This window comes from Canis lupus, chromosome 7, assembly GCF_003254725.2.
Source record: "Canis lupus dingo isolate Sandy chromosome 7, ASM325472v2, whole genome shotgun sequence".
Lineage (NCBI taxonomy): Eukaryota > Metazoa > Chordata > Mammalia > Carnivora > Canidae > Canis > Canis lupus.
Window position 1 is genome coordinate 15,418,698 of NC_064249.1, and position 25,441 is coordinate 15,444,138.

The 25,441-nt window shown below is 46.0% G+C and overlaps 2 protein-coding genes across 22 annotated transcripts in view; one reads left to right on the top strand and one right to left on the bottom strand.

Moving 5' to 3' along the window:
* RGSL1 (regulator of G protein signaling like 1) overlaps window positions 1-25,441 on the top strand; it is a 309,935-nt gene that overhangs the window by 86,680 nt on the left and 197,814 nt on the right. For 9 of the 15 annotated variants that reach the window (XM_025429987.3, XM_025429989.3, XM_025429980.3 and 6 more), the window contains exons 1-3: window positions 20,194-20,416; window positions 21,472-21,652; window positions 23,763-23,867. The exons of 1 other annotated variant lie outside the window; for it this stretch is intronic. In XM_025429987.3, the coding sequence (XP_025285772.1) occupies window positions 23,813-23,867 (55 nt within the window). In that variant the 5' untranslated portion in view covers window positions 20,194-20,416; window positions 21,472-21,652; window positions 23,763-23,812. Of the gene's footprint in view, window positions 1-20,193; window positions 20,417-21,263; window positions 21,288-21,471; window positions 21,653-23,762; window positions 23,868-25,441 lie in introns of those variants that run through there. 5 more of the 15 variants (XM_025429998.3, XM_025429996.3, XM_049112129.1 and 2 more) reach the window with 3 other exon arrangements.
* On the bottom strand, window positions 11,403-20,777 carry GLUL (glutamate-ammonia ligase). 7 transcript variants are annotated; one of them, XM_049112135.1, is made up of 8 exons: window positions 20,640-20,754; window positions 19,499-19,618; window positions 17,844-18,022; window positions 16,358-16,519; window positions 14,766-14,912; window positions 14,238-14,365; window positions 13,859-14,058; window positions 11,403-13,270 (listed from the first exon to the last, which is right to left on the bottom strand). In XM_049112135.1, exons 2-8 carry the CDS (start codon window positions 19,603-19,605, stop codon window positions 12,952-12,954), a joined length of 1,242 nt encoding a protein of 413 aa, XP_048968092.1. In that variant the 5' UTR covers window positions 19,606-19,618; window positions 20,640-20,754; the 3' UTR covers window positions 11,403-12,951. The 7 variants fall into 7 exon arrangements, with proteins under 7 accessions (XP_048968092.1, XP_048968091.1, XP_048968093.1 ...); XM_049112134.1 differs by having other exon boundaries at window positions 16,343-16,519; window positions 20,640-20,752; XM_049112136.1 differs by lacking the exon at window positions 19,499-19,618 and having other exon boundaries at window positions 16,343-16,519; window positions 20,640-20,777.

Consider the following 25,441-nt stretch of genomic DNA (forward strand, 5'->3'; position numbering starts at 1 on the left):
AATTTAGATAAAATAGAAGGGATAGTGTCTCTACCTACCTTAGCTCTTAGAACTACAGAAAGAAACTCAAATTTTTGAACAAATCACTTAACAACCCACGCTCCAATGGCCAGCCCTATTTCCAAGCCTCATAGTCCAGACCTGGCATGGAGGTACTTGACAATATTACCTTGTCTCTGTTGTGTCTCCTGGACTTATCTGGCTGGCAGTGTTTCACTATGTGGAACTGGGAAGTTTGCCTTTCTTCCCTAATGTCTGTTCTCTGAGGATGATGGGCATTCTATTGGTGTTCATTCTACTGATTTGCATGATGAATGTGCCCATGGCATTTCCTTGATTCATACCATAAAATTGGAACATTTTTATGAAGACATCTTAAATAATTCTTAAATGATTTTACTTGGGATGCAATTACTTGGGATGAAAGTGAGCATTTTTAGAAATACCATGCCAGGGATCCCTGGGTGGCGCAGCGGTTTGGCGCCTGCCTTTGGCCCAGGGCGCGATCCTGGAGACCCGGGATCGAATCCCACATGGGCTCCCGGTGCATGGAGCCTGCTTCTCTCTCTGCCTATGTCTCTGCCTCTCTCTCTCTCTCTCTCTCTCTCTCTCTGTGACTATCATAAATAAATAAAAATTAAAAAAAAAAAAAGAAATACCATGCCTAATATGTAGTAGCAGGAAAAACTCTGCTTCGCACTTTATGGATGTTGTCTCATTAATCCTCACAGCAACCTTATAATGCTATGTTAATCCCAATCTTACTGATGAGAAAAATAAAGCACAGAGAGAAAAAGTAAATCACAATATCACAAAATAGGTAAATAATGGGAACAAAAGTTAATCTTTCATCAAATTCCACATCCCCAAATCTTTCTAGTACATCATACTGAAAATAATTATTGTAAGGAATACAGATAATAAACACAAGTAAACAGATTAGTTTGATAATGTTATGCTAACTATGATACTTATGACAAAAGAAACCCTACGGCTGATATGATGAAATAAACAGAGGACAGGGTCGGTCGAGGTGTTAGAGAGTACAGTCAAGTAAGCCTTCTCTGAGAAGGTGGCAGTGAGCTGAGAGCTTGAGGGTCAGACAGCTCTGCTTGAAACTTGGTAAGATGCTTTTCTGACTGAAGAGATAACATACTCAAGGATCACCATTTTGGTGTGTTCACAGAACAGAAAGTGGGACAGTAGGACTGAACACAGGGAGGAAAGGCACTCTGGTCTCAGATGATATCAGAAAAGGAGAAAGAGTACAGATCAATGCAGGGCCTAAGAGCAGAATGGAGCTTACATTTCATTGCAATAGCAATGGGAAGCCATTGAAAAGTTTTAGAAGAGACAGGACATCATCTGATTTAGGTTTTGAAAGATTATTCTGGTTATTGTTGGGAAATACATTAATTGGAGCTTAGAGTTGAGAGGCCTTTTGCAAGGCTAAAGTAGAAGTGAGAGATGCAGTGATTTGGACTAGGAGTGAGTGTAATGGTGGAGCTGGATAATGATGGAAGGATTCAAAATATATTTGTAAATAAAATGTACAGATTTACTGATGGACAAAATTGGAAGAGAGTATGTCATGAATGAAAAGGAAGAATTAAGATTAATAACTAGGTTTGGGGCAACAATGGATGGTGCCAGAGGTATGGAGAGGAAGAGTCTTAGAAAGAGTGCTTTGAAATAAAAAGCTCTGCATTGGTCATATTTAAGTTTTAGATGCCTAGTAGCCAGCCAACTGGGTTATCAAGTGTGGAGTTGGATACAGAAGTCTAGAGCCCAGGGGAGAGAAAAATTGGGGCATCAGAGCCTGAGGGTTATCTGCAGGGAGATGTACATTAAAAAGTCTAGGATAGAGCCCTAGAAGCTATCTAAAATGCAGATGTTGAAGCCAGTCAAGGGGGGGAGGAGCCAGTGAGGGAGACAGAAAAGGAAAGGATGTGAGATACAGTGTTAAGGAGGGGCCAAGAACACACAGCGGTGCCTGCGAACCAAAAGCTCTGAATTCATATATCCAATTGGCCCTGAAGGAAAGCCTTGTTCTCCAGGTGTTGGTCAAGGCAATGAGTTGGAGGGCATATGCAGAGAATTAGTTAGGACTAATTCCAGAGAGCACAGGGGTAGGGTCAGATGTGGAGAAGAGGGGAATGAATGTGTCCCCACTAGGGTATATGTGGGGCAATATGTACATGAGAGACTCTGATAAAGGCTTGAAGGTTTGAAGCTCCGGCTGGCTTGAGAAAAACAGAGATGGGAACTTGACAGAATTCGTGTAGGATCATCAGTTTAAAATATGGTCCAATATCATCCTGCCTGAGGAAGGAGACTAGGTTTTGTAGCAAGAATCCCCCTTGTGCAGCTTGGGGTATTATAATAAGCTCAACTTTACAAGAATGGATAGATAATCTTGATGAGTTTGAGTAAACTGATGCCAAATGGAGAGTGAACCCATGTCCTTGGAGCCCCAAATCATGGCTTTGTTCAGCCCTCTGAAGCCAACAGGTATTCCCTGAGGTTGATTGAAAAGAATCCTTTGGGATGGTTCTTACAAATATATACTCCTCTCTCCCTCCTCTGGAGAATATTATGTAGTTAGCCCTAGGGTGAGGTCCCTGATTCCAAAAGCTTACAATCTTTCCTCATTATCACAGTTGTTGAAAGACCATAGTGCTCAGAACACAGAACTCTGGTTAGTTTGGAATTTTACAAGATGTTGTATATGGTTGCAAAATTTGAGGAAAAGGTGGCACGGAAGTGAAAAGTTAGTTATAGCTTAGTCTCTCTGTCGATTAAAAACAAACAGCATACAAATAAGTCCTTTGTCTTTGGAAAAGCAACATTTATATGGTCAAAGAATACACTCACTGTAAAGCAAATGCCACTTCCACATCTAGGAAGCATTTCCCTGAGGGACTTCAGGGACATCACACTTAATTTCCACGTTCCTTTCTTCACTGAACTTCCTCTCCACCTGCCTTTTAGGGATATCCTAAAGATGGAAGAGGTCACCTGCTAGTACAACCGCCTCCTAATACATAGATGTGAAGAATCGAGTTAACTTTGAGAATCACAGTGGAAAATTCATGCTACTTATTTTCCTTCTTCGTTCATCTGGTCATTTTAGCCCCTAGGTGCAGTTGTTTAAGAATACACCAGAGTCGTCATTGTTACGCTTCAGTCTTTTCAGATCACACAAGAGAGCTAAGTGGATATGACATATTCCCTTCAGGATCTTCCTCTGTCATCTCTTGTCTCCATCCCAGCATCAAGTTACTTTCCCATTGGTGCTAATTAAAAATATAAATGGGATACTGCACCTTGTCAGGGTGAAGACGAAGGTGTCAAGAAGTCAAACAACTGATCTGTGTCTAAAAGTCCTCCTGTGAAACATGAAGGCAAAGGAGCAGACAACAGGAACATAGTTCTCAAACAAAACTATGGCCATGTCACAAAAAAAGATAAAAAACTAGGATGCCTGGGTGGCTCAGCAGTTTAGCACCCCTCAGGGAGTGATCCCAGTCTGGGGATTGGGTCTGCATCGGGCTCTCTGCGAGGAGTCTGCTTCTCCCTCTGCCTATGTATCTGCTTCTCTTTCTGTATCTCTCATGAATAAATAAATAAAATCTTTAAAAAAAAAGATTAAGAAAAGATAAACAAAGAATAATGGATCTGTTACTCTTGTATCTCTCGAATAAGAAATGTACCCTGGGACGCATGGGTGGCTCAATGGTTGAGCATCTGCCTTCTGCTCAGGTCATGACCCCAGGGTCCTGGGATCGAATCCTGCATCAGGCTCCCATATGGAGCCTGCTTCTCCTTCTGCCTATGTCTCTGCCGTCTCTCAAAATATTTCTCATGAATAAATAAATAAAATCTTTAAAAAAAAAAACAGAGGAGGAAGAAAGAAGAGTAGCTCAGGATCCATAAGAGCTGATCTACTCATTCAAAAGCATATATTGGGTATTGGGTATTTTCCCAGATATTGGAAAGACTTTCAGGAGCAGGTCCCAAACACAGGGTAGAGGACTCTGGTATTTTGTGGGTAATGTTTTGTGTGTGTTTTGTGGGTGCAAATCCAGAACCCTCCACCCTATCTTTGGCATCTGCTCCTCCTGTCTATCCAAGTTCCAGAAAGTGGACTATCACCTTCTGAAATACAGCAAAGGAAAAATGCCTCAGGTCTCCAACCCCCTTTGGGGCTTCCTCATTCGCCAGCCCCCGGCACATCTGCTAAGCAAGCATGGAACAGTGATGGAGGCTCAGTGATCAGAGACCACGTCATTCCTGTGTGTTTTCCCACAAGAACACTCAGTGCTCCCCCATGCCAGGCTGCTGCAGCCTCCAACAGAGACACCGATGGGCCCAGGGGTGAGGCTTACAGGCAGCTGGCACTCAGCGAGATCCTCCACAGATTGTGAACCAAAGGAGGCCTCTTGCACGGCTAAAATGAGGGGGAAGAACTTTTCGGGAAGTGTGTGCTGTCACTGGAGACCAAGAATGAACGACAGGTAGTAAAAAAATGGTCTCCCTCTGTCTCCACCTTCTCTCTGATTTGTCCTCTCTCTCTTCTCTTTCTCCCTTCTTGCTCTTTCCTCATTCTCTTTCCATTTCTTTGTTCTTCTCCTCCCCTTCTGTTGTGACCTCTAAGTTGGCTCAGCGTCACTGTTCCAGATCTTACATAATATGGCTTATGAAAGCAAAATAACCCTGCCGCCTACCGTGCCAGGCTGGGTGAAACCCAGAGTGAAAACACCTGGTGCTCTCAGACTTTCTTGAACTGTTTGCAAGGAGGATCAGTGGCCCCAGGGTCACAGGCCCCAAGTGCACCGGTCACCTGGGTCTCTCCTGAGATGCACTCAGTCGGGTCTTGGAGTTTCCCAATTCATTAAAAGACAGAGAAAGAACAATTAAGGGAGGGTGGGGATGGCAGGGGTGTTGGTAAAGAGTGATTTGATGATTGAATAACATGAAGACTAGGACAAAGTCTTCCATCCTTTCCACCCTCTGTGATTGCCTCTGGAATTTCTAGTTGGCATCTCTCCTGAAAACTTTGCACAATCCTCATCAGTTTAGTGGCCCCTAGAAGTATTTCTTGCTTTTTCAATAGCTGTGTAGACAAAAAGGCAGGGCCATACCGATATTTTGAAGCTGCCCAAAATGACTTATGATAACCTTGTCCCCTGGGGGATGTCCTCACTCCCACATCCTAATTATTCAGGCAGAGATATTAACCAGGCCCCTTTAGGTTCTCTCTTGGGAATGCTGTGGCAAAAATAAAGAAGTCTTTGGGGTTTCTGCTGAAGATTTGCTTTTCTTAAGTGTTAGAAGAAGGGTTGGTTCATGAAGTGTTTTGTTTTGTTTTCAGGAGTAGAGAAAGTTTAGCCTAGGGTAAGGAGGAAATCAATTGCATTGTGTGTATGTGTCTTCTCCCAACACTTTAATCCAGGTGAAATGTGGTTACAAAGACTCAAGGAAGAAAAAAAAAAACAAAAAAAAATACACAGATTCTCAAGGGCATCTCTGACGGGATGATGTGTCATGGAGAAGAATGCAGGCACTGGCTTGATGTGGGTCTAATGTGTATGCAGAGGTTGCAAGTGGTTTTGGAAGGCCAATAGGAGTCCAATATAGTCATTACTTTATATGCAAAAACACACGCTTTGGGCTTTTTTTGGTTCCTGCAGATATTGTCTCTTTCTTCCTGCTCTAGGTCCCCTGAGTGGCTCTCAGAGGACCGTCCTGCTGTTTGGGATGGAGAAAGGGAGGGTTGTAATCAACATTATCCCTCACTTCCAATGAAGTGTAGACAATGTACTGGAAATCCTTAATTCTGCTCTCTGACAAACAAAAGGGTATAATTAAGAACAAAAGTCAGAGGAAAGAAACCAGAAACCTTAAATAAAAGACTTTCTCCCTCGGATAATAATTTAATCTTTACTACTGCCTCGGGGCCAAAGCTGACAAGGGAGGGTAGGGAACAAGAGCCCATTGTGGTTAATTTTAAAATTTACTCACAAATTCTTTGATGCTCATCTCCTCAAGAGGTGGAGCTTTTCCTTGTTCTAAGTGTGGACTGAATTTAGTGATTCACTTCTAGCATATATAGTATGGCAAAAGTGACGGGCTATCACTTCTAAGATTAGGTTATAAAAGGACTGTGGCCTCCATATGCTTACTTTTTTTTCTCTCTCTCTCTCTTTCTTTCTCTTTGTGATTTGCTTTCTTAGTTCACTCACTCTGGGGCAAGACATGTCTTGAGCAGAGCAGAGCTATGGAGAAGTCCATATGGCAAGAAACTGTAGCCTCCTGCCAACGGTCATGTGAAACATGATCTGCAGTTCTAATCAAATCTTCATGGGTTGCAGTCCTGACAGTTTAATTGCAACCTCCAAAGAAACTCTGAGGCAGATCCACCCAGCTAAGTCACTCCCAGATTTCTGGCCCTAGGAAACTGTATGAAATCATAGATATTTGCTGTTTCAAGGAACTACATTTTGGGGTAATTTGTTATGCAACCACAGATAACACATTTAGGATGCTTTCAAATGATATATATCCATCAGAGCTGGAGAGCACTGGGCTGAGCTACCAAAGGTAGATATCTACCCAGCATCAGGATGCCTATCCATGAAGCTGGAGTCTTCAGAGAAATGATTCTTTCTAACCTGGAAGAAATGAGTTTTAAATCACCTATGGTAAAATATTCCTATAATAACTACTCTTACCAAAATGTCCCCTCATAATTTCCCCCCCAAAAAATACTGTATTAAGATATGGTTTGTCATTTTTTTTTCTTTTTATTCATGAGAGACACTCACAGAGAGAGAGAGAGGAGAGGCAGAGACACAGGCAGAGGGAGAAGCAGGCTCCATGCAGGGAGCCTGACACAGGACTCGATCCCGGGTCTCCAGGATCATACCCTGGGCCAAAGGTGTGCTAAACCACTGAGCCACCTGGGCTGCCCTGGCTTGTCATTTCTTTCAGACTTCTCTAACATACCTGACTGAGTTCAGCTGAGAACGCTGGTGGCAAATAAGTGATCATAAATTGGAAGAGCACTCTTATCCCCCCAAGAAAGCAAATCTGAGACTGAATTGTTTTTATTTCAGTTTTAGAAATGATAGTTCATAGCACAGAATTCTAAATCTGGAAGGAGTTTCATCCCTTCCTGGGGGAAGAAAAGAATTTGGAAGACTCAGCTGCTTCCAGGATATAGCAACTGGGATGATCACCCCAAAAGGCTCTGCATTTTGGATTAGAGAGAAGATATTTCTGAACTGGGTAATTTGGGATTAACTGCAGGAGTGAGGCAGCTCATACACAGCCATTAACACCTAAGACTGATACTTGTAAATAAACTGCCCCTCACCCCACTCCAGGCTTGCTTGTATCCATTTCCTCTAGCCAGTGATATTATATGGGTAGTGATTTTTCTCTAACAACCTAATTCAACAGACATTTACTGAAGTCTTGCTTGGCTAACTACCTTAAGTGGGCTAGGTCATAATATATTTATATAAAGACGTATGCTGCCACCTCTGGATCCTAACTGGTGGTGGGTTGTGTGGGGAGAATTCCAATGTTTGTTTTATGATCTTTTCTAAAGGAAGACCTGGAGAAGTGGATGTTCCTACTGTACTGTCTCTCTAAATGTAGTTCCTAATAAATCACAGATTCCTTCCCAGAGACAGATGTGTACTTCTTCCAAATGAAAAACAAAAAACAATCCTCCTGTCTCCCCTCTACCAATATAATACTATATTTCTTTATATATAACATTATTTGAGTTATCAAAACAGCTTACAAGGGTGCTTGGGTGGCTCAGTCCATTAAGTGTCTGCCTTCAGCTCATATCATGATCCCAGGGTCCTGCATGCTTTTTCCTCTCCCTCTGCCTTCCTGTGCTCTCTCCTCTCCCTCTGCCTGCTTGTGTTCTTTCTCTCTCTCAAGCAAATAAATAAAATTAAAAAAAAAAACAGCTTGCAAAATCATTTGGGGATAAGCTAATATACATAGTGATAGGATCAGATGTTCCATATTGCTTGGTGATATGAATGACATTCTTTTAGCTGTAAGAAGAGGTCATTAGAAGAGAAAGAGAAGAATTTCCATTCATTTGACCCTCTCATTCATGTGCTTGCACCAAAATACCCCAAATAGTGCCTATTTGGTCCCCATTTTATTAAATTTTGGAAGTATCTTGGATGCATCTTCCATTTAATGTCAATATAAGAGCAGTATAATAGTTACAAGGAAGTTATTCTGAACTTTCACTGAAAGGCAAATGTAGAAAGGCTTCCAGGCAGAGTTTAGTGAGCGCATGCCCACTGGAGTCAAGTCACAGGTCTGCTGATGAGGCCCTATGGTGGAGGAGTTGAACAAACCGAGATAAGCTGCAATCTCAAGACAATGCAAGTAACTCAGTCTGAAACCCATGAGAAAAACGACAATTCGCTGAGGTCCAACACCCCCAGAAAACAACTCATGAAATGACATTAGGAACCACACCAACACTCCTCGGTAAAGTGGGACTAGGACGCCAGAGAGCTTTGGGCAGTGAACTGTAGACAAATACTTCTACGTTGACAGTGACTGAAAACCTCCTACCCAGAGAAAGAGTTGGCAGCAGAACCATGCTTGAAGACTTAACAGCTTCTATGTCCTGCCTTCTGGCTCCTAGGCACAGCTTATCAGTCCAATGAATTCTATTGAATACACGCTGCTTCTAGAAGAGATATTCATAAGTTCCTGTCTCCTTCATAAGATGCTGTAACTTGGGGAAGGTTCATGTAGGATCCCTGCATTGTGTGTCTAATGTGTACATACATGCATGTACGTCTAATGTGTACGTGTATGCATGCATTGTGTATCTAATGTGTACATATATGCATGCCCAAATATGGTGTATGCCTATCTTAGGACTATGTGAAGTGCATATATCTGCATATCGTAAAATCAAGTATGACATATTTTTAAATGAGTGGTTGGTGCTTGAGCTAAAGGCTATAAAATGGCAGGGCTCTAGTCAGCTCACATTTGTTTACAGTTGCAATTTACCTGAAGCCTTGGAATTACATAATGAATTGCCACTTTATATTAGTTATAACTCACAAAGCAACACAAGGCTCTTGGCAGCCTGACTCCAGCCAGAATTAGCCAAGCCAGCAGTCATTAAGCTCAGTAAAACTGAACTTAAATTTAGTGCCATGACCTGGGTTAGAACACAGCCAAACCACCCAGACTTCATGGGTTGGATGTCACCAATAGCGCCAAATGGCTTAGAACTCACAAAACTGATACTTAAAAATAATCATTAAGCAAGTACTCAGGCACCATGACAGGACCGGGATCTAGTCCTGAGAAAACCAGGACCCTTGCCTTCCTGAATTTATAATCATTTTTATTTATTTTTAAGATTTTATTTATTCATGAGAGACAGAGAGAGAGAAGCAGGATCCTGCTCCTCCAAGGATCCTGATGTGGGACTCAATCCTGGACCCCAGGATCATGCCCTAAGCCGAAGGCAGATGCTCAACCACTGAGCCACCCAGGGATCCCTTAAGTTTATAATCAAAAAGTCCTATTGAGGGGTGGGGGCTTTCTTTAGGATAGCAAGTTACTTTCTAGACTTGACCTTTGTTGGTATAAGGGCCAAGCAGTAGCTGGAATTATCTAAGTGAAGCCTTTGGTGAGATATTTGAAATCTTGGTGCCACGGGTGTGTTCAGGAACTTCTCTACTCGTGTGCAACACCACCCAGGAGCACAGATCCGGCTTGTTAAATGGTCCCAACGTGACCATCCAAGGAACTCCATGGAATCCTTTAGTTTTCTGACATTCCTCTTTTAACCTGTGCAATTCTTTAGCTTCCACCCAGTACTGGCAGAATGAAATTAAGGAAATTCAATTTTAAAACGGATAACTCCTTTTGTGAACACAGGCCTCTGTCTCTTTAAGGCTGAGGGCTTGGCTGCCATTCTGCTTAATCACTGATAACTTATCGGTAACCCAGTGTCTGTTAAATGAGCTATTAAAAAAAAAAAACAAAAAACACCTTAGGAATACAAAGGGATTGCACTGTGACCTCTATAGGTCACAGCTAATTCTAGGTGAGAGGGTAGAGAAGGAAATAACCTTGTTTCCACTGAAGTTCTGATCATATTAATTTAGAATTCCTTTTCATGTCATCTTTGCTGGGAACTGTGCTCAGGCCATTGCCTTGATCTGGTGCTTGTGCTGCAGATAACATACCATCCCCAACCCCCATTCTTGAACTGCAAGGGGTGCTCCAGTGAGGGGAAGCCAATTTCAGCTGGGAAGAGGGAAGTAGAGGTTCAATGCAAAGAACACCCCACAATTTGTCAGCAAAACCAAGATGATGCTGAGTGACAGAAGCCACTCTTAAAATCACGCTGAAACAACCAGTACTAACTGGGACCATACCCAGTAAACCAATATCATCCTATTCTGAAAATGTCCAGCCAATCTTCCTAGAAAACAAACAAAAAACCACCCAAAACCCACAATTATCTAGGATTGCCTAAAACTAGAGCAAAATACACACTTGCTCAAAGAAAATAGTCATCTCTAAGTTTGCTCTGACAGGACCCACCGACCTCCAAACTGATAGAGGACATTACCTTTTAAAGATAGTAATTGCTATTGCCCACAATACCTGGCACATTAGGTTAAAGTGTTGGATGAGAGTGCTTTTTGCCAGAGGGTTACACACAACATTGTGGAGGAGAGTTTCCACCTAGCTTGGTATGGAATTGAACTAAGAATAAAGCAGGGAAGGTGGGAGAACCAGCTTCCAGGTAGAGGGATCAAGAACAAGGAGCTTTGGGGGGGGGACTCAATAAGCAGTTCATTGGGCTAGAGAAAGGAGAGCAATGTCCAGGGCATATCTGGGCTAGCTGGCTCTGACCCAGCCAGCCTCGGAAGGCTTCAATCAGGGTCGCCGCAGGGCCAAGAGGTGCAACACCTCGGGGGTGGTGGGTAAGGATGAAATCAAGACCAGTAGGGATGGTGAGAGCCCTTGATAACACATTAACCATTTCAGGCTGCTATAAAACTAAAAAGGGTGCTTAAGACGATGTTATAGAATCATAAGTCAAAACCAAGCTCTGGAGCACATGAGGAGAGGGCTAGGGTTTGTACCATCCTCCAAAACTCTAGGGCTGGGATATGCCTTCATCCTGAGACTCCAAACACTCAAAGTACAAAAGCGAGCTGGTTGGCAACATGACTTAAGACAGAGTTTTAAAAATTCCTAGAGTGAGTGAATTTGAGCTTGTCTCTTTAAAAAAAAAAAATCCCCTTTTTTGGTAGGAAAAAGAATGAAAAGGCACGCAGGGATTTAAAAAGAAACACAAAGAATCGAGTCGGAAGAGATCTTATAAATGTTAGGTTGATTTATAAGAGCTGCGCTGGGCAGTTAACAGTTTGTTTACAATGAAGAGCTATCTAACTGAACATACTGTGCATGGCAATTAGAAGTCGTCATGGCAAGAGGAAGCCACCGCCGGCCGGCTGCAGCCAACATGAAAACAGCCAGACACAGCCAGGAAAACATAGGGATGAAGATGGGGTTTGCATTTTATTATAAAAGAAAAAGTAACGCCTCAGGAATCTTAACAATGGAAAGGAGCATCTCACACTCAGAATAGACACCAGGATACAAAATGACAAGTGTTCTGACTCCAGGGCTGTCCCCATGTCCTCATAAGAGCAGAGATAGGAAGGAGACAGCCAAAGCAAACGGGTGATTCTGTAACAACGAAGACTCAGAAGAACCCTACAACAGGATTAAAATCTAAACTTCTGTTTTGCTTTTTAAAAAATTTTAATATATCAAAAGGCCTGCTTTAGTGACATGCTAGTCCCATCAGAAAATAATCCCAATAACCCCTTGTCAGTAACATGCAAGTTGACCAGCCAACTCTTTATTTCTAAACCTCTGTGTGTACATGTGTGTCTTTTAAACCAAAGCCACGGGGCTCAGGTGACTCCTCCTTCTACAACGTGCTTTCCACCTGTCAACCGACCGGTGTCTACCCCCAATTGCAGAAGAGTGGGCAGGGCACATGGGAGCCCTATAGTGGCAGTGAGGGAATACCAAGTCTCCACTCAGTAGGAGATCCTTATTTCCAGACTATTCACCTCAAATCTGGCTCTCCGTGACCAGAATGTTTTTCCTCCTTTAGGAAAAAAACCACACATATCTGCACACCCATATATATAATTTTTTTTGTTTTTACATTTAAATATAAAAATACTACTCTGCTTTGTGTTATAAATGGAGGACCAAGCAATAAGAACTTTTTCTGCTAAGGTAGGTCAATCCATCCTTACACTGAGCTTGTCTTCAGGTGAGGGCTATCTCGCCCCAGATAGGGGAAGCCCTGCACCAGGAGGACGGGAGGCACATTCCCGCCTGATTCTCTCATAAGTCTCACTTTTTTAATAGAAAGTTGGTTATAACCTTATTCGAAGTGGAACTTCCCACCAGGAGGGGAAATCCTAACCTAACCCCAGAGTAAGTAACCCTCCCCCCCCTCAACACTCAGCTACCTCGAAGAAAGAGCCCTCCCCCTCCCTTCACAAACACTATTCTCTGTCCGGATAGCTACGCCTATTGGACAAACACACCTGATTAAATGGGAACAGTGGTTATGTCTCCCTACCCCCCTCCCTACTAACATACTAGACAGCTTTCAGTGACAGGGAAAAAAAAGGGGGGGGGTGTAAAAAGATTAAGAACTTGACCCCTCTATCCTGGCCAAAGAAAGCAAGAGATATTAACTGGGCATGAGGAATAAAAAAAGACCTTGATATTCCGCCCTTTGAGTTACTGCTATTAGGACAGTCAAGAGAGGGGCAAACACGGAGGCAGGATGGAGAATTAATTAGGAGGGGTTCGATGGCTGTAAGTCTAGTCCGCTTAGTTTTTGTACTGGAAGGGTTCATCGCCAGTTTCGTTGAGAAGACATGTGCGGATGAGGGCTTCTGTCACCGAAAAGGGGTCGCAGTTGGCAGAGGGGCGACGGTCTTCAAAGTAACCCTTCTTCTCCTGGCCGACAGTCCGGGGAATGCGGATGCTAGCACCACGGTTGGCCACGCCGGCAGAAAAGTCGTTGATGTTGGATGTCTCATGGAATCCAGTTAGGCGCCGGGCATTATCCAGGCCTCCCTTGGGATCGTAGGCTCGGATGTGGTACTGGTGCCGCTTGCTCAGTTTTTCAATGGACTCCTCAATGTACCTAGGGTAAATGGAGAAGATGGTGGGGTCCAACCTGCCACCAGGAAATCTGCCCTTCAACGGCAGGGGGCCAGGTATGGATCTAAGAATGGAGGGGCTCCTCTATCAACGACTGCTTACAATTCACCAAAACATGGTCCCCACAGATCAAACATTCCACCAGGGCAGTAACTCTGCCTTCTTACCTGTGCATCCCACCCAGTGCCTCAGGATGGTGCTGGACACTCACTACATGGTATTTGTTAAAGGAAAAGATCCTTATCAAAGACCTTCCCCCACCCCTAAGCATTAAGTTCATTCACATGCTTTTTATTGTTACTAAGTTATTTCCTATTGAAGACTTTCAAACCCATTAATTAAATTAGGTCCCCCCCTTTTCCAATCGCTACCCTTGGATTCGATTCCTAGAGTATTTTTTGGTACTTTTCAAATAGGAATGAAATGACAGAATTAGAAAACCACTTGTAAAGCCAAGTGCTAAAAGCTCAAGTCCACATGGAGAAGTCTGGCTCATTTAGCCCCAACACATCAGACCCTTGGCAAGTACGCGAGCAAGGAAAAGATGGCCCCATCAAGAGAAAGCACTTACTTTAGACCATTCTCCTCTCGCATGGCCTTGGTGCTGAAGTTGGTGTGGCAGCCTGCACCATTCCAGTTTCCGGGAATGGGCTTAGGATCAAAGGTTGCTATCACTCCGAAGTCTTCACATACACGATGCAAGATGAAACGGGCCACCCAGAGATGATCTCCCATGTCGATTCCTTCACAGGGTCCTATCTGGAATTCCCACTAGAGAGAACAACACAGTTGGCCTTTACAATAATGCCAACTTCTTACCCCGGTTCAGAAGCTCTTAACCGTGCTTTTTTCTCACCTCTATTCCAATCCCGCTTAAGTTTTAGGCAAACGAGGGTGCTGGCAAAAGTCCCCACTTGCCCATAGGTCCTACAGATGAACAAGTCACTTACCTGGGCAGGCATGACCTCAGCGTTTGTCCCAGCAATCTTGATGCCAGCATACAAGCAGGCCCGGTAGTGAGCCTCCACGATATCCCTGCCATAGGCTTTGTCTGCTCCTACACCACAGTAGTACGGACCTGCAGAGGCATTAAGGTGAAAGGTCAAGACACAGGAAACCCAAGAAATCCTTTTCCACAAAGGTCAGAAATCAGAAAGCTCTCAACATTTGCTCTCCGGAATCACTATGCCTGTCTTCACCTGGAGGTGGGGGTGCTAGCATGCAGGGGGTTCCTCTTGGCCATTATATTATAACCTCAGTGGAGCCAAAAGATTTCCCTCCATGTTAATGTCTAAATACAATGTCTGCATTTGGGTAACAAGAGGGGCTCCCTACAGTATTATTTCAGCCAGCCTTAGGGATATTCCCATAGCTTTTCTGATCCATAAGGAGTTTACGGTCAGCTATGAAGAGAGTCTTTCTTTGGCAATGAAGCAACAAGGGAACAGGAGGGTTAACCCATCATCAAGAGGACTCACCTTGGGGCCCAGGGAAGCCATTGGAAGGCCAACCAAAAGGGTGACCATCTGTGCCCATGAGAGTATATTCCTGCTCCATTCCAAACCAGGGGTGTTGGTTGCTCACCATGTCCATTATCCGTTTACAGGTATGCCTTAAATTGGTTTCTAGGGGAAAAAAAAAAAAAAAGTCAATGTGCCATTGAAGACACAGTGCAAATACACTGAATCCCAGTGCAGATGGGGAAAAGGTCTTTGGATCCCACAAAGCTGAAGTGTGGACTATAAGGTGAATGATACAGAGTAAAACCGTTTTTTTGTGTTCCATCAACCTAAGTGGGGAAAATAGGAGAAGTAGTAATCATAGGTCTGTAGGGAGACTCGTAGGTCACAAACAAATCACATGGAGTGGATCCAGAAGAGAGCAAATCTGCACCTTATCTGCATGCTGGCCACTTCCCAAGTACCACATGTCAGGCACTTAAACTCTATTCACAAGGCAGCTGCTTTAGTCGTCAGACTTATTCCTGGTTTCTCAAGTATTTAGAGCCAAACCTACAATTTTGAGAATCATTGGTCTATTGGGGGCCTCATATTCCAGGTGAGAAGATTAAGGGCTACGTTGTCTACTACAAATGCAAAATATTAAAATGAGATGAGCTTGACAATTTCTAAGCTAGAAAAGAACTTTAAAATAAGTAGATACGGACTTAAAATCAGCAGCTAAACTATGTCCCCAAGCCCCAAACCATTTTAAGACCTCTACTACTTGAAGGAAAAACCACAACGGAGTCTTCCTAACATAAGGATTAAAGCCTCTACTTTTACAAAAGAGAAAATGCAGTTCAGCTCAGAGACATTGGGTGGCCTGCTCAAGTTACCCAGCAAGTAGCAGAACCAGGAAAGCCGTGGTTTGCTTGGCCTCAGAGCTCACGCCCTTTACCACAATGGTACTGCCTCTCAAAACAAAGGCAGTAAGGTCCAGGAACTAAGTAATTTGTTGCAAGTCACACTGGCAGGGCACAGCAGGAGACTAACAGTGAGGAGGGTGGGGGGCTTTGGTGGAGATAACGAGGTGAATGGCAGAGAATCAGGATCAAATGCCACGAGAGGCAAAAATAAAAAAATGCAGTTACGGTGAACCTCCAAGACACATGTATACTCTCGGTGAACGCAGACAGGAGATGGATTTTATCCCCCGCCCTTTTAAAATCAGGGAAACTTAAGTGTAAGGGGATAAATAACTTGCCAAGGTTCATAGCCAGTTAAGTGGCAGATCCAGAATTCAAACCCATCATTCTGACTTCAGAATTCACGTTTTTCAAATCTACAGGCAGGCAGTAGGGCTGTGTCATGGGGGAACAGGTAGACAGATTAAAGGAATTCACTGTTATTTTGTACAACCAATAGAGGAGACCATGTGTAGATGGACCACACGGCCTCTCTGAATGAGGGCGTTCAAGGTAGAGATGCATGTCCCATTACCCAGACTCCCGCAACAGTTTGAGACATAAGATGGTCTCGTGTTCCTGCTCCCAATTTTGGAACCTCCTGTCCTTTTCCTTTACAACACTCACGGACTGAGGACAGGTCCATACCTATCCTGTACACACCTGCAGGCTTTCTGTTGTATTTGAAGACTTCACAGAATACCAGCTTGTTGGGGTCCTTGCGGAAAGGGTCGCGAAACATGGCAGCAGGGACAAGATACATGTCACTGTTGGAGCCTTCAGACTGAAAGGTGCTAGAGCCATCAAAATTCCATTCAGGCAACTCTGGGGTAAAAGGAGAAGGGAAAATTAGGTTAAGAATGTGGAGCTTTACAGGGAGGAGTACAGACCCTTACTTAACCTTACTATGTCGAAAGAGATACACCTTCTTTTCAGAAAGTCAAGTGATACATGACTCCTGCAATCAATATGCACACTCTGACAACTGCACCTGGCTTTAATGTCCTTCCCACATGGGTTGCAAGTAAGACCACTGCATCACTTCCTTTAAGAAAAATAAGTCACAAAAACAACCTGAGAATGAAGTTATCTTCCCCAGGTCATCTGCTAGACACTGTGGAGACAAACTGAAATAGACTGACATAACCAGGAAGTCAGTCACCATTTAGAAAACTGGAATAGGAGAAACAGATTCAGATTCCCCCACAAGGTCCCCGAGTCGCTTCATTAACTCATCCCCCATTGCATCCAGGGACTGTTCTAGCTCAAGCTATCCTTATTCTACAGATAAGGAAATGAACGACTAGCAGGATAACGTAGTCAAGGGTGCTCCCATTATCACTTATCCACTTGCCCCACTATGTATTAAAGGCTGGTTTCTTCCTCTCCAAAGGCAGAGAAACAGACTCTTCTCTTGTACCCTCAGTGCCTAATACCTGCCTCATAGCACGTATATAGTTTATACTTTATATTTTATGGTCATGTATTCACTCCAGTGTGAACACCATTAGAAGAGTAACCCTTCGTAAAAGTAGGTAAGAGGTGGTTATTTTTTTTTCTCTGGTCCCCTTCCAGAAGGAGGGCTATGGCTTGCTCTTGATGAAAAATGAAAGTCACGAGCTCCTGGTGTGATAAGCAATCAGGTGGCTTAAGAATTTCCAAAAGTGGCATCAACTAAAAACAAATGAACGGCTAGTCCTATTTAGAAACCACTTTACAGAGTCTGCTTTGCATCTAGAACCTCACTGATAGGAATATGAAACAGTATTTATTCAGTGTTTATCAAGTAGATAGTGGAGTCAGGTTAGAACAATGGTTTTCAAACGGGGTTCCTGGGGGTGCCTTAGGGCCAATTAAATGGGGATGCCCAAGTCAGCAAAGTTTCTCAGCCCCCCTCCTGCCCCAACTAGACTTTTAATCTTTTTTCTTCAATATACTGGCTTACATGTAAGATTCTATTGAAATAAAGGGGTCCATTGTTACTATGCTTTGAGGCAGTGTAGGAGCTTAACATCAACTGAATGGAGTCTGAGAAACCCTGCCTTAGGAAACCTTAACAAACAGAATAATAAAGTGGCTAAATCTAGTGGCTTGGTTTCAGGCTGCTCCCCCCACCCAATCCCGACTCCCACTCTGCTCGGTCTCTCACCTTCAACACCCTTGGGCTCACTGTCCAAGGTCCGGGTCTTGCAACGTAATCCTTCTCCAGTCCCGTCAATCCAAATATACATAGCTTGCACTTTCTCGCCCTGAGGCAGGGACATGTACACCTGCTTGATGCCTTTGTTCAAGTGGGAACTCGCAGAGGTGGCCATGGTGGAAGTTGTTCTGCAGAGAAGAACCAAAAAAAAAAAACAATGAAGGTCACCGACTCCCAAACTGAGCCTCCTCAGGAACGACTCAAGTAAGGACAATTCAATCAAAAAGTCACAATGGGATTGTTGTCCCCTCCCTTTGGAAGCCACACTCTCCAGGGTATAGTTATTCACTCTGCTTTCAAGGGGTTTAAGTTTTTCTATCAGAAAATCTTCTAGGCTTCCTCAAGCTAGAATCCACACTTGTGAGGACTAAGCTCTATTTTCTCAATGTAGCCAAGGTAGAGGAAGTGTTTTATTTTTTACACTAAGACACTGGGCGGAAGCAGGGAGCTCCTAAAACAAAACAAAACACTAAAGTTCAGAAGGACATAGCTCACAGAAGGTCTCTTCTCCCAATATGCGTAAAATCCAGCCACAGAAAGGCTTGGCTGCTTATGGTTTCTGGGTCAGTCTCGTCTTTTCCTTGCATCCTGGCTGGCATCTCAGTGAAAAACCCTTTTTTAGAGATCCCTCCACTCCACACATTGAGATGGTAGCAAGAAACAAGGAGGCCAGCTCGAAGACTTTAAAGACTGGTGGGCTTCCTAAAAGCAGTGCAAGTTACTAGGAACCCGCGAGGCATCAAAAGAGCTGATCTGAGCTGGATTCTAAAATGTACACTGCTATGGTACATTTTCCATGGGTCTTCTCACTTAAGAAGGCAGATTTATGTTTGCAAACGACATCCTCAGATTCCACCAGAGAACTTTAATGAGCAAATTCCTACTTGGGTAACAAAAAAGATCTGGGTTTTGAAAAGCCAAGTGGCACGCTAGAAACTGCAAGCCACTGCCACAAAAACCTCTGAAAGGAGAGAAACCCAACACAAGAGGAAATGTTGTACCCCCACCCTCCCCAGCTCAGTGGCCCAGGGTGGCTGAAAGGGAACACATTGTTCTCCGACGACTTGGGCAACTTTCTGAAGTACAGTGGCTAAGTTTCTATGGGCAACGGTCCATGTTTGCCCAGCTGAAAACAGAACTACTTCTCCCTCCCATAGCCTCACCCCTTCCCTTGGGGGAAAAAAAAAAAGCAGAACCTCTCTGGTGTCTCCCACTAGAAAACCTTTGCATCTCTTTGCATATCCAGTGCAGGGGTCTCGGTGGGTCACACAGCACCCCCACCCCTGCCTTTAAAGGCCAGAAGGAACAATACCTGACCCTTTCAGTTCCCACTAAAGACTACTATCGATGGTCTCCCCAACCCGTTACACCATCATCAAGCCATCATCAAGCCACGCTTTTTCCAGCTTTCAGCCTCAGTTCCAGATTTTCCTGCTCTTTTGGGTGAGACGAACTGGATGCCAACATTCTAGGCTACTGGTTATCGACTGGTGCCGCCGCGGTGCCCAGAGTTTTACGTGGGATAAAAATGGGACTCTGCGCGTCCTAGCTGTTTCTGCAGCTGTCACTGGCTCCGGGGTCTTCCTCCCTGTCTCTTCACTCACCCCAGCCACAGAAGGTCAATCGGGTCGTTGGGATTGCCTTCCCTGGCCCTTCTCCGTTTGGAGTCGCGTTCGCGCCTCTCCAGGCTCTCGGGCTCCCGCTGGTCCATACACCGGAGCTTTCTGGGCGAGGGGGACGGAGACGGAGAAGGGGTCAGGGAGCGATCGGGGTCGCAGCGCGCCGAGGAGGCAAACGGAGGCGGGTGGGATACGGCCTTAATCTTGACTCGCGACTTCTCTCCCGAGTTCACCGAGTAGGCGACGAAGCCGAAGCAGTTGTTGGGGGACTCCGAGGACCGCGACTCCGCCTCGTCTTCATCTTCGCCGTCGGCGCTCTTCGCGGACTCGCGGCAGGGGGGGGCTCCCCGCTTCCCGCCCCCCGGGCAGTTGGGATAATCCACCTCGAGAGCAGCCCTCGGCCCCTGCAGCGTCCCTAAAGTCGGCGCCCCGCCCCTCGGGCCGCCGGCCGGACCTCAGGGCCTCGCCCAGGGGGCCATCACCCTCCGAGGGCCCGGGCGGGGAGGGCTGGGGGCGGGGGCACAGCGCACCACCGCCGCCGCCGCCGCCGCTGCCCGGCCAGGCCTCTCCGCCCGCTGCGCGGGGGCCACGCCGCGGCCCGGCTCCCCATTGTTCAGTCACAGTGCAGGGCGCCCCCGGACCCCACTGGCGACGCTCACGGCTGCTCGCCTCAAGGTAGGCGCCTAGAGATCAAGACCACGACGGTCCCCCAGGGCCGCCGCCGCCGCGCAGCAGGAGAGCGAGGCTCCCGCGGGGCCGCCAGTCATTCCTCCGCGGCGCGCACGGCCCGGCCCCAGCACGGGCTCCACCGTTCGCCTCGCCGAGACCTCCAGGGGCGGCGCTTAGAGCCGCGAGCAGCCGAAGAAAGACCAAAACAACTCCCCGCCCCCCCGCCAGCCCGCGGTCAGCGCGCGCGCACCCCACAATCGCCAGGCCGGGCCCGGGCAGCCGGGAGCCCGGGGCGCCGAAAGCACCCCGAGGGCGCGGGGGCGGAGAGGCACCGCGGGGGCTGGCGGTGCACAGGGCTGCCCTGAGCCGCGGGGGCGGCGTGCCGGGCTCGGGGGGAGGGGGAGGGGGAGGGGGCGGCGCGCACCACTGGAGGTCCCCGGGCCGGCGGCGCGCTTACCTGGGCGGGTCGCAGGCAGCAGGGCGGGCGGGCGGGCGGGCCGCGAGAGCGAGGTGCGGCGAGGAGAGGAGGCCGGGGCGCTGCTCACAAGCTCCCCTCCGCTCCCATTCTCGGCTCTGCGAGGCCGCCTGCAACCCCGCGCTCTTTATCCGCGGCCCGGGCCGCCCCCGGCGCCCTGATTGGCTCCCAGCGGCCGGGAGCCGGGGCGGAGCGGCTGATGCGCGTCCGGGCGCCGCGGCCATTGGGCGAACCCGCGAGCGGGCGCCGTCGGGGCGGGGGTGCGAGCGCTTGCGAAGAAAGAAAGGGAAAGGGCCGTGGGGGGAGGGGGAGGGGGCGGGGGGAGGGGGAGGGGAGCCGAGGAAGGTCTGGCCCGCGGCGCGCGGACGGGCGAATTCCTGCCAGGAAGGACCCCGCCTGCCCCGGCCGCCGCTCGCCTCCGCCGGCCGAGCGCCGGCCCTTCAGCCCCCACCCCCGCCCCCACCCCCACCCACCCCCACCCACCCCCGGCCCGAGCCAGGCGCCCCGCCGACCGCCCGGCCTCCGCCCCTGCCGCCTTCAGGTTGGATAGTTTTGCAGGAGAGGCCTCTCTTTTTCGAGGTCGTACTGCAGACCCCAAGGCCCCCTAAGCACCTTCTGATCCCCGGGAACGTAATTTTGCCTTTTGTTGTTTGAGAACCTCCAGCCCTCCTCTGCGCTCGCGTCCAGTTTGAGTGGGGGCGGTGGCGGGGCGCGGGGGGGGGGTGCTCCCCGAGGGGGGCCTGGGAAGTGAATGGCGCTCGGCCGGCCGTTCTCTCCTCCCTAACCTACGTGCTGTGCTTCTGCTATTCCTTAGAGAGGATCCTGGCGGGTGTAGGAAGGCTCAGGAGACCTGTCAGATTCTGCCCCTGTCACTCCAGAGACCAGTCTTTCAGCGACTCTTTAGGCTTCCACATCTGCAGATCCAGCCCTGGGAGAGAGCACCTTTCCAGCTGCCCACCAGATCTGACTGTTCCCCGAGGGCAGCTGAGTGAAAAGTGAGTTCTTCACACGCCCCCTTTGAAGCCCAGGGTACATCAGAATTTTAGAATTTTTGAAAATAATGCTGTGATTTGCTTTTCAAGTAACTTATTGTGCCTTCTTTTTAATCTGGAAAATCAGAATCGGTACCCCTTCCTTCTCTCAGCCTTGCTGTGATGGGTGAGAAAACGGGTATGTGAACACAATCTTGAGATGGATGCCTGTCCACAGATGCATAATAACTGTATAGTATACATAGAGATGCACACATGCAACACATGGGCACATCTGATATCTTCGTTGCCACCAGTGCGCTCCCTTGGTTATTTATTTTTATTGCCTGAAATCCACTTGATGGTGTCTAGTCTTTATTGCAGTTTTCAGGAGCCCCACTATTTGAGACTTTGAGATTATTTTGTTTGAAGACCCAAGAAGTCAGGCCTCGTTGCCTTTGGAAGAGGAAGGGGAAAAGTTTGTTCCTGTGGTTATTTTTTTGTACCACAAATATGGAAAAGAAATGTTGCCTGTAACCGCACACACATAACTTGGCTTCTTTGGTCAACACTCTTCCATTCCAGAGTGTCTGACACTGTAGTGCTTTTAAATGATAGATGCAGCTTTCGCCTCAAACGGGATTTTGGTATACTTCAGACAGGTGATGTTCCGCACTGGGTAAGTTTCCTTGCAAAAGTAAAAGATTTCATCTCAAGCTTCAGTGCTGTATGTTGAAACATTAATGATGTGGTTAAAGGCTGAGCTTCAGGTCATCCAAACATAGGTTCACATCTGGGCTTTACTTCTTACCAGCTTTCGGTTAGCTTTCCGAGCCACATGAAACCACAATTTTCTTGCTTACAGAGTAGGGATAACAGTTACCTTGTATATTGTAAAGATTAAGTCTGGTAGCATTATACACTTGGTGCATATCATAAACTTAGAAAACAGTAATTATAATTATTATAGGTCAAGGTAATCCAAGGAGATTGGGTTCTTTCTTTCCCCATAACAACCCATTAGGTACAACTTTCTGACTCAGTCTTGAATTGAGGAGGGTAAGTGGGGGAGAGGAAAGGGAATGTTTTTATTTTAAAAGATGTTAATTTTCAGATGCCAAACTGCCTAAGCATAAACCAGAGCCTTCTACTGCACTCTTCACCACCAGCGTCTGAGACGTAGGTGGCAAACATAGTAGCAAATGGGGTAGAAAGAAGCAAATGCAGTCTTTAAAACTCGTGGTATTATATTTCACTGTGTGTGTACCTACTTCGCTTGCTAGGTGTCTTCACCTCCTTGAGCAACTGATCCATCTTTCTATTCTCCAATAGTGTCCAGAGAGAGTGTTCAATAAATGATGTTTGTTGATTACACAGAAATGACAGCGGCAGCATCAAGAAAACATGTGCTTTGAGCTGCTTTTCCAAGAATGGAAATGGATTTGCTTTGATCCATTCATGTGACCAGAGGCATACTTCGTGAGGGTTAGAAGTAGAATACATGACCACTGAGTCTTTCAGGAGGGAACAAGAGGCCTTGTCTTTGGGCAGCCCCTTACTTAAACCAACCCAGTTAGTGACCAAATGAGTCCAAGAACTGATGAGAGAAGCTTAAAAGAGTATGAGAGGAAGAAAAAGGAGAAGCAGCTAACTGGTTCGCCCCCAGAAACCCAGACTGTACTTTTAGAGAAGTTAAAAGGAGGACTGCCTGTTCCATTCAGTTAGACTCTGCTGTGTCTGCTGCCCTCTGTTCTCTTCCCCCTTTTTCCTTAAATTGCCACTCGCCCCCATTTTCCACCCTCTCCATTAAAGAGCATTAGCATGCTTGAACCGTAAACTGTTCCATCTCTTGGTACACCCACTACCAAACCCAATGGGGCGTGAGGGTGGGGGAGTCCTGTTACATGTGCTTTGAAGTCAGTTTGTTCTCTCTTAGAGTAGGGTAGCTATGTCCAACAGGTACGTGGACTGGGAGAGCAGTATTATAGGTACAAATTTTTTGTTCTAACCTGCAGGATGGCTGGGGACTAAAGGCATCTCTCTAGTGTTGTTCGCTCACCTGTAATAAAGGCCTTGTCTTGGGTGGGCTTTATCTATGAGTTCTTCTCTCAGTTTCTTTCTCTCTCTTCTAAAGGACCGATTCTCACTTGCAAGCTGTAAATTTCTTAATCTGGTGATCTGGAAATGCCTTCCCAGGGCCTGTGTGGTTGTCTTGCACTCACCGTAGACAAGATTTGGGGTAAGGCTCAAACATAACCAAACCTTCAACCATAACCGGCAGTTGGGGAAGTGGAGTTTTCTCTATATTCGAGTGATTTCAATAAGCATTCAACAAAACTCTTAACTCAGATTCAAGAAACATAGCTGAGACCAAGACTTGAGGAACACCCTGGAAACCCAACCCAGAATTGTAAACTGTTCTTTTTTTTTTTTTTTAATTAAGCCAACATCAGTTCCTTCCCAAAGAATAGACCATAGTATAATCTTAAAACAAAACAAGAAGAACAATACAAGCAGCCTTGGAAATTGATGTCATGAATCTTAAATTTGGGGGGAGAAGCTACTGTTGGCCAAGCTTTCCAGTTTCATTCTACATAATTAAAGAAGGACAGACCAGGTGTTTGCTCAATTCAGTACTGAACACTGAATACAGAAGAATTGTTCTTTATATCTGTTCTGGTTGTTTGACTTTCTCCCATCCAAATACTAACCAGGTCTGGCCTTCCTTAGCTTCCCAGATCTGATGAGATGGGGTGTGTCCAGGGTGGTATGGCCCTAGACTGACTGACTGATATTCTTAAGCGCAGGTTAGGAAATCAGAAGTTCAAGTCTCAGCTATTGGTCCTTCAGCCTAATTCTAGGTTTATTGAAGGCCCCCTGTAATCACTCTAATACAGGGAACACTCTATTTCCCAAAGCGCATATTATGACCAAGGTTTTGGGTCTGTTTGAACCCTACTCCAAATCTTGATTCAAATAGGAACCTGGGGAGCTGGGAGGAATTAAGTTCATCTTAGCTAACATGGGGAAATAAGTCCCGCTGAGAAAATTAAAGCTGTGCACTTCTAGAAGTAATCTGCACATCGTTCTGAAAGATGAGGAGGCTGAGGCATCTATAACCTGTAGCAGCTTGCTGAAGTCACCTTAGGGCAGTATTTCACAGCGCAATGCACTTCCCAGGTGTTAACTCCCTTGAGAGCCTTTTGTGTTTCCCTTCCTCCAGTCTCTGCAGGCTGCTGTGGGTGCATCCTGGGCCACCACTTCCACAACACTGCAGTCCCTCTCATACCCACTGCGGAAAGGGCTCAGTGAGGGGACCAGCCAGTCTACCTCTGAATCCTACATTGTGGCTTGCCCAGGGCCTTCCACCTAGTGGACATTCAATATACTCTTTGTGAAGAGCTGGGGGGGGGGGGGGGGTGGGAATACTTTATGTCAGGTTCTTTTTAAAGGAATCTTTGGAGATCGTTTTGCATATTTAATCATCTGTCCCCAGTTTCATTATTTTGTGAATCTGAGATTTTTCATAGATAAATCTTATTCCGTATCCTCAATACTTGTATGGATCTCTCTTTGTTCTCTAGATTGATGGAACATTAGTGAACCTTTATTTTTTAAAAACTTAGGAAATTTAGCATTGTGATAAAAAAAAAAAATTGCTTGGACCAGAGTGTGTCCCTTCGTGGGTAATTTTCCCAGAGATATCCTCAACTGGGTCCACAGCCCTGCCTTCCTCACCCTCTGTCCGATTAGTTGATTTGAATCCCTGTTTATTTCATGTTCACGTGCCAAATTTTAATGGGAAACAAACAA

Excerpts from the sequence above, each read along its gene's own strand:
- GLUL (XM_049112134.1), bottom strand. The coding sequence starts at position 19,605 with ATGGACCAGCGGGAGCCCGAGAGCCTGGAGAGGCGCGAACGCGACTCC. Across the intron at positions 14,366-14,765 it reads TGGCTTCCCTGGGCCCCAAG|GTCCGTACTACTGTGGTGTA; the intron begins GTGAGTCCTCTT and ends ATGCCTCTGCAG. Across the intron at positions 13,271-13,858 it reads CGAGAGGAGAATGGTCTAAA|GTACATTGAGGAGTCCATTG; the intron begins GTAAGTGCTTTC and ends CATTTACCCTAG.